This window comes from Nicotiana sylvestris, chromosome 5, assembly GCF_000393655.2.
Source record: "Nicotiana sylvestris chromosome 5, ASM39365v2, whole genome shotgun sequence".
Taxonomy (NCBI): Eukaryota; Viridiplantae; Streptophyta; class Magnoliopsida; order Solanales; family Solanaceae; genus Nicotiana; species Nicotiana sylvestris.
Genome location: NC_091061.1, coordinates 123348730 through 123359158, shown reverse-complemented (window position 1 = coordinate 123359158; position 10429 = coordinate 123348730). Strand labels below are relative to the sequence as shown.

The following is a 10429-nucleotide window of genomic DNA, read 5'->3' as shown; positions in this document are numbered from 1 at the left end:
ACAATAGAATAAAATTTAAGATAAAAAAATATTTCAGGTGTAATAAAATATATATCTTCTATTATTACAAAAAGAAAGTAGTAGAAAAAAATATTAAACACTGTAGTATGCTAATAAAAATTTATATTAATAATGTAATAATACTAAAAATTAGATAGTATAATAAAGAAATATACAGAACAAAAATGTTATTCGATGACTATATAAGTCCCTTCAATTTAATAGAGATTTCATCCATTAAAATTCAGATAATATTATTGTGAACAATAGAATAAACTTCAAAATAAAAATATTTCAAGAGTAATAAACTATATGACAAAATATTGAACAAATTAATATGCTAATAAAAATTTCTATTAACAATGTAAGAATACTAAACATTGTACAATATAGTAAAGAAAAATACAGAACAAAAAAGTTATTCAATGACTATATAAGTCTCTTTAATTTAATAATTTTTTATTATTGGGTATATCATATTGACAAATAAGATGACAATTGAAACTTAATAAAGCAATACGATTTAATGTTCAAACAAGCCCGACCATAATTTAATTTAAGTAATATTTTTTAATATTAATCGCGCTTCGCGCGGGTACGACTACTGGTCTAAAAGTAAAATCCGAACGCAAACTTCAAATACCCTTTGTCAACCTCAACACTAACTACTTACACTTTTTATTCTCAACTACAATCAAATACTGTCCAAACCCTACAAAAACAGGAAAAGAGATTAAAATAATAGTATTTTTTTTTTATGAGTCAAGGTAAGTTTAAAATAGTCTCTTAAATCTTTTATAAGAAATTTTGACTCTTTTAAATTTATCAAAAATAAATTTCATTTCCATAAAATATTTTAACAAATAAGTACTTTTGGTCTCCATCAAATTAAAATATTTAACAAACTTTACTTATTAAGTTTTACGAAAACTGCAAAAAGAAGAACTCAGAAAATATTGGAAAAGTCCCGTCAAAATTAGAAGCTTGTAACACCAAAAATTATATTAAACATTAAAAATAAACAAGAAATAGCAAAAATACACTTAGGATTACACCAGACATTAAAATATATTAAAAATAGCAAAAATTGTAAAAACGCCACCTTCAAATGTGAGTTCTCATTTTTTTTCATAATTGTTGTTAATTCTAATAGACATAGTTTATAAGCAATTGAAAGAGATCAAAAGTGCTTACTTTTGTCACATTTAAAGGATCAAAATTACTCTGAAAATAGTTAAGGAACTACTTTAAAGCTATCCCAAAAATAAGGGACTAGTTTGTCATTTCGCTACAAAAACAATCAAAACCCAAGCTCAATCCCCTAAACCCTGTCTCGACTTACAGTAACTCGAATCAAAAGCTCAATCCTCTTTTGTCACTGTAAGTTTCTCTTTACCTCCATCTCTGTTTTGTATTTTCTGTTCTAATTTATTCATTTATTTTCTCACCTTTTCCTTAAAAATTCAATGTAATGATTCATTCTATTTTAACTGCGTGCCAATTGTGGTATGGGTTTAATAGCGAATTGACTGAATTTGATGGTGTGGAAATAGGTGTTTTAGTGCTGGACATCAAAATGTTTAAAACAATAAATGGTTAATTGGATGCATAATATTTGGGAGACCAAAATGAAAAGACAATTTTGAGCGTTGGGCGCGAATTTTGCTTCTAGTGGAGAAGCCTCTGAGTTAGGTTTTTAAAAAATTTATTAGATTATTAAAGGTGCTTTTTCGAAAAATAAACGAAAATAAGTCTTTTTTCCTGTGTCTTCTCTTAGTTTCAAAATTTCTACTACAAGTAGAGTCAACTTTGAGCACAATCTTAAAAAAGTTTGTTATATTATTTAAGGCAGAATCTAGAAAAATAGAGTAGAAATGAAAAGCAGTTTTTCTTTCTTTTGGTTATTTTTTTTGTTGTATATTCTCATTTTCAAAATTTTTTGCTTCCAGGAGACTCAACTTTGAGTATGGTTTATTTATCATATATTTAAACATTTAATTTTTATATTCTCAAAGATGAACTAACTTTTTAGAAGGTATCTTGCAACCTTGCCAGGCGATAGGCTTGGGGACTGTTACTCTCTTAGAGCATTTAGAAAGGCATGAAAAGTTGCATTTTTTACATAAATGTACAAAGATAAGTTAAGTAAAAAGAGGAAAAACAAGAAGAAAAAGAGATATGGTATTACCAATTAGGATTCTAAAGTAACTCGATTTACATAAAAGTAAGGGCGAATGTAAAGTAAAAAAGGTTTAACCTTGGGGCAAAGAAAACATGGAAATTTTCCCTTCAAGATAGTGCTTTATATGTTTTGAGGTCTCTTTTTGCCCCTGGTTAGGCCTCGTTTGTTTTTAATGATTAAGATACCTGAATTTGAATATATATTTGTTTATTAAGATATCGTTTCTAAATCTGATACAGGATAATTAAGATTGTTTTGTTGTTAACATCTGAATGTGTATAATATATTTTTCTGTACAAGCTAGTAAATTTAAATCAAATTAATAATTAAATATTAGTATATATTAAAGAAAATCCTAAGTTACATTGTAAGAACTGTTTGTTTGATGAAACAACGTTCTCAAATCTAGCGGTAGTGGCAACAACAGCTGGTGGTGTTGGTCGGCTATGGTGGTTGTGAGGCTATGGTGGGTGGCGATTTTGGTTGGTGGGCATGTCTGGCAATGGTAGTTTTACAGTGATGACTGGTGGTAGTTGTATGATAGTGATCGGTGATGGTTGTGTGGTGGGACTGGTGGTGGCCATCATTTTTGATGGTTGACAGTGGTGGTTGTATAATGGTGGTTGGAGATGGAGGAGATTGTTGCACCGTCAAGATTGGTGATAGAGGTGGTTCGGTGGAGCCGTAGGGGTGGGAGTTCGGGCAATTCGGATTGAATATGAAAATTTCGGTTTGGATTTTCGATTTTCGGATTGAAGAAATGACAATCCAAATCTAATCCAAATAAGTTCAGATTGGATCTGAGTTTTTAAGTTCGGTTTCAGATTAATCGGTTTGGATATTTTGGATTTTTGGTTTTGAGCTTATAAGTTGAGATGTTTCTTCTTTTTACAAAAATGAATATCCAAATGAGGACTCATGTTAAATTGCCTGAAAAACTCCTCATTCTCACACAAATATCCAAATAAAATATTCAAGTAATGAAATTATTATCAAGGAAATGCAACTGACATTAACACAATCGATAAGAAGTAGCAATAGTAAAATCATGTCCAAATAAAAAGTATTCTGACAGAAACTTAGTAATTAACATTCAATATGAGATAATATCTAATGGGTAGGGTATTTAACCTATTACTATTGACATATGGATAATGGACTAAATATAAAGAATAAAAATTTCGTATTTCGGATATCCAAAAGTCCGAAGTACCAAATCCAAAATTCAATCCAAACTCCAAAAAATTTAAAAATTAAATCCAAAATCCAATCCGTAATCCAAAAATCCAAACCAAAAATCCAAAAAAATCGGATTTCGGGTTTGCCCAAACTATGCCCACCCCTAGGTGGAGGTGGTTGAAGCTGGTGGTTGGTGTTGGTAGTAGAGGCTTCTGGGGGTAGCTGTGGAGTAGTGGTGAAATATTATTTTCATATAAATCTTTAAGCGAGCCTCTTAATAATTTCAAGACATTGTACAAGATTTGGATGGATGCAACCCATTCAGGGAAAATAAGTGGTTTAAAAGAAAAAGATTAATGCAATTACTGAGTTGAGATCCAAAAGATTCAAATTTAGACCTCTATTAAGTTCAGCAAACTGAGCCTTAGCAATTTTATTACCCTTTAGGTTGTAGGTAAATCAAGTCACTTTGGAGCCCTCTTTAGTAATTACAATTGAGAATACCTAGAGGCTAGCAGCTATCACCGTATGCCACAACTTTGTGTGTCTCTTTCTCTTCTCTATCTCACTAGATTTCATTGCCATAACCTTGTCTTTTCTGGTGAGTATATTTCGTGAAATTCTTTAGCTTATTTCTCCGGTTCTGTCTCTTTTGCTGTTAATGGAGGTTTCGATTATCCATGACAAGGCTTCTTTGTTAAAGTATTTGATGATATAATTTAGTGCTGTTGAAGTTCTTGTATGTTTATGTGCTTTTAATAATTGGTTCTAATCCAATGGCTCTTTTTCAAATTTTTGTGGGTTGGTCACAAGTTTAAATAGCTTAGAATATTTTGTTTAATATGCTTTCTCACTTTGATGAATGTTGTGCTAATATCCTATACAGTTAGGAAATTTATCTCAGCAATTCATGTAGGTTTAGGTGTTTGTTGTGCTTCATGATGTACTTGTAGGGAAAATCATGGTTCTCGATCTTTTAAAATTAGTTTTGCTTCAATGTGAAAATGTATCCAATAGGTGAAGAAGAAAAAACGATAAAATAAAATAAAAAAGAAGAAGAGATTTATAGATTTCATTGGTGTCAAGACGATGTAACTAGGGGGGTTCATAAAAACCCGAAAAACCGAACCAAACCGACCAAAAAAAACTGATACTTTTTGGTTTGGTTTGGTTTTAGTTTTGAATTTTAAAAATCGATCAAATTTGGTTTGGTTTTGGTTTTAATAAAAAAATAACCGAAAAACCGAAAACCGACTATAGGAGTAGCTATTTCAAATTTATTATTACACCTATATATATGTATATTTTTATATAAAGTTTCAAAAATTTTATGGTGAATGTTAATCGTTTGTATTTTTAGTATAGTTCTTTATCTTTATATTCTAGTTTTATTGGTAGTTTTCTTTTGTTAAGTGCAAGAATCCATTTCATGTTAAAAAAATATATTTTTAATTGAGTCCTTAAATTACTTATCACTATTTGATTCAATTATCATCAATATATTTAGTAAATAATAGATTTATCAAAGGGCAATTGATTTGATAGTGTTACGTTGAAAATGTGATCGCCGAAATATGTGTTTGGTAGTGTATGTTATATATTTAAGAAAAAACCGACAAATAACCGAAAAACCGAAAAACTGACAAAATCCGACATAAACCGAATCGAGAAAAAAATCGACTTAATTGGTTTGGTTTGGTTCTAATATTTGAAAAACCGACTTACTTGGTTTGGTTTCCTTTTAGAGAAAAACCGATCCAAACCGAACCATGAACATCCCTAGATGTAACTAATGGGTATCTTTGTTCTGTGATGAATTTCTTTTTTAAATGTGCATTTAGATGTTAATATAATGTTTCTGTATATCTATGCCCTGTTCTTGAGGTATATTCCTGAGATCTTTAAGGATTTGCAGGAGAGGATGTTTCTCCCGATTCGTTCTTGAAAATTAAGTTAAAAATTATTGGAGGTGATGAATATGAGAAGCTAGATATTCGAAGTCCTGTAAGTTAGCTCTTCTGTTTTTTGTTTTTGTTTTTTGGTTTTAATCAAACTCCTCTGCTATATGTTTTTTGGTTGATGGGTAGATCTCTTCTGCTATTTGTTTTATGCTCTTATTTATGACTTATATGACTAATTCAAGTAATTTAACTTATACATCAAGAATAAAATTTAAGAGTATCTACCATACATGTTAGATGGACTCACATGGCGATTTTCACAGCTGATACTATCTTGAGTTGCAAAAGAGGGAGTACAAAAGAATCTATACTAGAAGAATGACTTTCAATCTAATCTTTTTCAAAAAAAAAAAAAATGACTTTCAATCTAACTAAAGACCAATTAGGGTATATTGAACTGAGTTTATGAATACGTTATTTTCGAGGGTAGGTCTATTTTGGTCCCTCAAATATAACCCTGAGCATATTTAGTCCCTTAAGTATGCTAAAGTGGAGCACCTTTAGTCTCACTGACAGAATGTGTTAAAAAACTAACGGTGTTAACCAACTCTGATTCATGAAGCAAATCTTCTGCTTTGAAGCAAATTTTCTTTCTTTTTTTGGATAACACAAATTATCATTTTATTTCCTCATTTTTAAATAATGTCTTCTAAAATTTTGAGCTTGAAAATATTCCCTTCTGTGCCAGTTTACATTGAGAAAATGATAGTGTATAGCCGTTGTAAATATATATATATATACACACACACACATAAATTTTGTATGTTAATATACACAAATTATACAAATTTTATATACTTTTCGGCTACCAGATGTAAATAGTTTCTGTGCGGGCTAAAAGTGATAATACAATCTGGTTATTCGTTTGCTTCAATAATATGCCTAGAAGTGATTGTGGTAGCTCTATTTTTTTCAAATGTTAACTTTTCTTTTTGGAAAAATCAATCGAAATTTTTAAAAGTAAAAATTTCAACGTTAAAATCTTAAATTTATCAGCTCTGTACTATTAGTGGTATTGGTTTATAAAATATTTTCGATAAGTAAATTAAAAATACGGTGAGTGCCGAAACCAACCTCGTAATTGATCTTGGAGAGATTCTGTCAGTGAGACTAAAAGTGCTCCACTTTAGCATACTTAAGGGACTAAATATGCTCAGGGTTATATTTGAGGGACCAAAATAGACCTATCGTCAAAGATAAGGTGGTCCGATGATTTACATTAATTCTGCTCATGTTATTTTGGAGTAAATGTGAACAAATAGTGAAAACAAACAAGATGAGAGTAAATCACATCTTCTTCCTTTTTTCCAAAAAAGAAAAAGAGAGATGAGAGTAAAAGTGTAAACATGGCCATCAAAGTGAAGATTAAGAAACAAAGAAAACAGCGTGACAGGTTTATTTATGCATAATAAAGGGGCAGCCCGCTGCACTAAGATCCCGCTATACGTGGAGCCCGGGGAAGGGCCGGACCACAACGGTCTATTGTATGCAGCGTTACCCTACATTTCTGCAAGAGGTTGTTTCCATGGCTTGAACCCTATTTATGCATAATAAACTATTGAAATAATAAATAAAATGAGAATAAAAGAATATGCATAACCATCAAAGAGAAGATTAAAAAATAAATGAGACCATTAATATGTCCAATGCGTAAGTAAACATAATGAACCACCGGAATAGATGTCAAGCAAGCAATTTTTAGTGATTACATGTGTCTTACCACATGAAAGTGGTCTCATGGTCATCAAAGAAATGCAGGTATGCATAAACAGCAATCATGAAAATCCTTAGTAAACTACAGAATAGCCATTTGAACAGCCTACAAGAGCCCAGGGTATAGTTCATAGTTTAGGGTTTCAATTGCTTGTTAGCATGACCAGGTTGTTTAGCACCATTTGTCAAGTCTAATGTAGGTCGCCTGAATCTAGTTGAGAAATCTGCCTACATCTGCTTAGTTTTTTTTTTTTTCCTGATAAAGATTTGTCTGCTTTGGGAACTTTCTATACAGAAAATACCTTTCTTTATCCAAGAAACAGAAAATTCGATGAAAGCCTTAGTCCAAGCAGAGAAAGTGTAAACACAATGCTCTTGCTCTTCTTAATCTTATATACCTTCTCTTCTCAAGTTGAGTTATGGAGAATGAAGTTGCAGCCAATGTTGCAGGCTACACTGTTTTTCATGTGTTAGAACTCCAACAGATCACACAAAAATAAACATAAAAATTCCTAGGCTGCTAGGCAAATCAAATTACACTGCAACAATACTAATCCCTTGAAAATAGCGCGACTGCAAAATAAAAAATGTCATGTTACGAGCTCCGAAAATCAAAACCAAGAAATTAAAATCTGTTTATTCACCTGAATAATCTGTGTAATACAATGTTAACAGATATTGAACAATCACTTTGCTAATACTTTACCTTCCTCTGCAATTTGGGCGACAATATATAACCTACCCAACAAACTTACACATCTCTGTGTCATCTCTCCTTCAAAGATGACATCTAGCAAATAACAGTAAACAACTGATATAATTAATTAACCAACCCAAATATATCATATCAGATGTAATCTCACAATAAAAAGATACCTGAAATAATTCATAGAAACTTTCTCCCCTAACATGAGTTGAATTTCATTTCACTCTAGTAAACAGAGTCAGGTAGCTAAAAGAAAGTGGTTGAGAGTGAGGAAATTTACTTGAATTTGCAGCAAGATGGACAAATAGCTCAGATAGATATCCAAGAAGATTTCAAGAACGGTTCTTGATGCTGATAGCACAAGATACAGCACTTCTTCAGAAAAGGACGAGGGTCAATGAATTCAATCCTACCTCTCAGCCAACTTCAGAATCTGTTCTCCTGCTACTTAGGAAATTAGCTTATCCAACCCAGTAATCCAACTCAATACTTCAGCTGACATATCAAAGCATGAATTGCCACAGCAGCAGTTAGTGATTAGAAAACATAACAGCCTTCAAATATATGGAGCACCACCGAGTGTCTGGATGACAAACCTTAGCCACCAACAGAAGTAGTGTTAAAACTTCCAAAAGCACCGCTCATTTTGAAAACCAAGATAAGCATCAAGAGAACTTTTAAGATACAACTGCCACAGTGGCAGTTTAGTGATTCAAAAACACAGAAGTCTTCAAATATATGGAGCACCACTGAGTGTAGGGATGAAAGGCCACAACCACCAGCAGACAGTGTCAAAACATGCAAAAGCACTGCTTATTCACTTTTTAAAATCCAAGATAAACATCAAGAGAACTTTTAATATATACTTATCCAGAGCTCTCTCAGATCCACTCCTGTTAGGCTTTTACGAAGTGCGACATTCAATCCCCCAAATCTTTATCTGCATGGAACTTTTGATTGCACTCTGGGGTTTGTCCTTTAGGCGTCTGCTAACAGCTATTTTATCTGTTGCTGATTTTATCAATCATTAAGTTTTGGAGCTTACTGACTTTTACTGCCGGTGCTTCATTGTCATAGCAATAGAAATTTTGTTCTGAAAATTTCTACTCCGGTAATTCCTTTAATGTTCTTGTTGTTTTTACTTGACTGGCAGGCACACATATGATGTCAAGATCAGCAAGAATTACAAGGCTCACTAGACAAATTACTCCACTTAGAGTGGACAGAAATTTCATTCTCACTTGCAGTTACAATACAGATGTGCGACATTCAATCCCCAATCAAAGTGATGCAAAGACACTAGGGTTCTCCAGGGATCAATTTGGCAATCAAGCACAGTCTGCCCTTGCAAAAAACTACATTGGAGGCGAACGCAAGCCCCAAGTAGGAGAAAATGTCTCAAGGAAGGACAAGATTAGCTTTCTCGTAAATACACTTCTTGATTTAAAGGATAGTAAGGAAGCTGTATATGGTGCACTTGATGCTTGGGTTGCGTGGGAACGGAATTTCCCCATTGGACCCCTAAAGCAGGTATTGCTCAAACTAGAGAAAGAACAACAGTGGCATAGAATTGTTCAGGTCATTAAGTGGATGTTAAGCAAGGGTCAAGGCAACACAATGGGAACATATGAGCAGTTAATTAAAGCACTAGATATGGATCACAGGGCAAAAGAGACACATGAGTTTTGGAAGAATAAAATTGGTTATGATCTGCATTCTGTGCCCTGGCGGTTGTGTAGCCTTATGATTTCTGTATATTACCGAAATCATATGCTTGAGGATCTTGTTAAGCTATTCAAGGGCTTAGAAGCTTTTGATCGGAAACCCCCTGATAAGTCAGTCGTGCAGAAAGTAGCTGATACATATGAGCTACTAGGCCTTTTTGATGAGAAGGATCGCTTACTAGAAAAGTACAAAGACTTGTTTATGGAGAGAAGGGTTGGAAGTCCCAAGAGATTGAGAGGGCCTCGATCCCAAAGAGAAGGAAAACTAGCGCAGGAAAATTAAGGGAATTATAATCAAATATATCTTTGTTTACTGTGCAGGTGTTGAACATCAGGTTTACATAAATAACTAATCTACTCAATATGTTGCAGCCTCTATTGCCAAGCATTTCAAGATTTTATTTTGGTTTTGTATAAAATTATTTATTGCAAGTTCAAGAGTTTAGCAAACGTGTTCTCTTATGTATTTTTAGCATCTTATGCTACTTATCTATGGAGTTAGAAGATGTGATGAACATATGTTAGTGAGCAAAAGACAGAATAGTGAGATCATATTTCATGTTTTGAGATGATATTAAATTACTTGATATGAGGTTTAGTTTCAATACTTGTATGGTATTTTTGCAAATTTAGCTAACTAGATTGTAGCGGTCGGTCCTTCCCTTTTAAATGTGTGTATGCGTAACAAGTTTGTAAAGAGCCACAAAACTAATTAATCTAAAATTAGTAACGTAATCCACTTTCATTAATCATCTTGTCATTACAAAAGACAAAAAAAATTCATGTATTTAATTTTCACTATGTGGAGAATCGCGCTCATTCAATTTTAAGCAAGAATTGCAAGTAATTGAATACAAATAGAAGGACCAATGATTAGAGAAAGAGTTTAAGTTCATTTTGTGCGCTAGTGGTTAGAATATTGACACTATGGATGTGTTAGGTACGCAGGAAAATATTTTTTAAT

The 10429-nt window shown here is 32.5% G+C and overlaps 1 protein-coding gene across 1 annotated transcript; it reads left to right on the top strand.

Annotated features, from left to right (window-relative positions):
• Window positions 1-1292: 1292 nt before the first annotated feature.
• Window positions 1293-10070, top strand: LOC104240873 (pentatricopeptide repeat-containing protein At4g18975, chloroplastic). The gene is made up of 3 exons (XM_009795772.2): window positions 1293-1380; window positions 5277-5365; window positions 8895-10070. Exon 3 carries the CDS (start codon window positions 8903-8905, stop codon window positions 9746-9748), a length of 846 nt encoding a protein of 281 aa, XP_009794074.1. The 5' UTR covers window positions 1293-1380; window positions 5277-5365; window positions 8895-8902; the 3' UTR covers window positions 9749-10070.
• The last annotated feature ends 359 nt before the right edge of the window (window positions 10071-10429 follow it).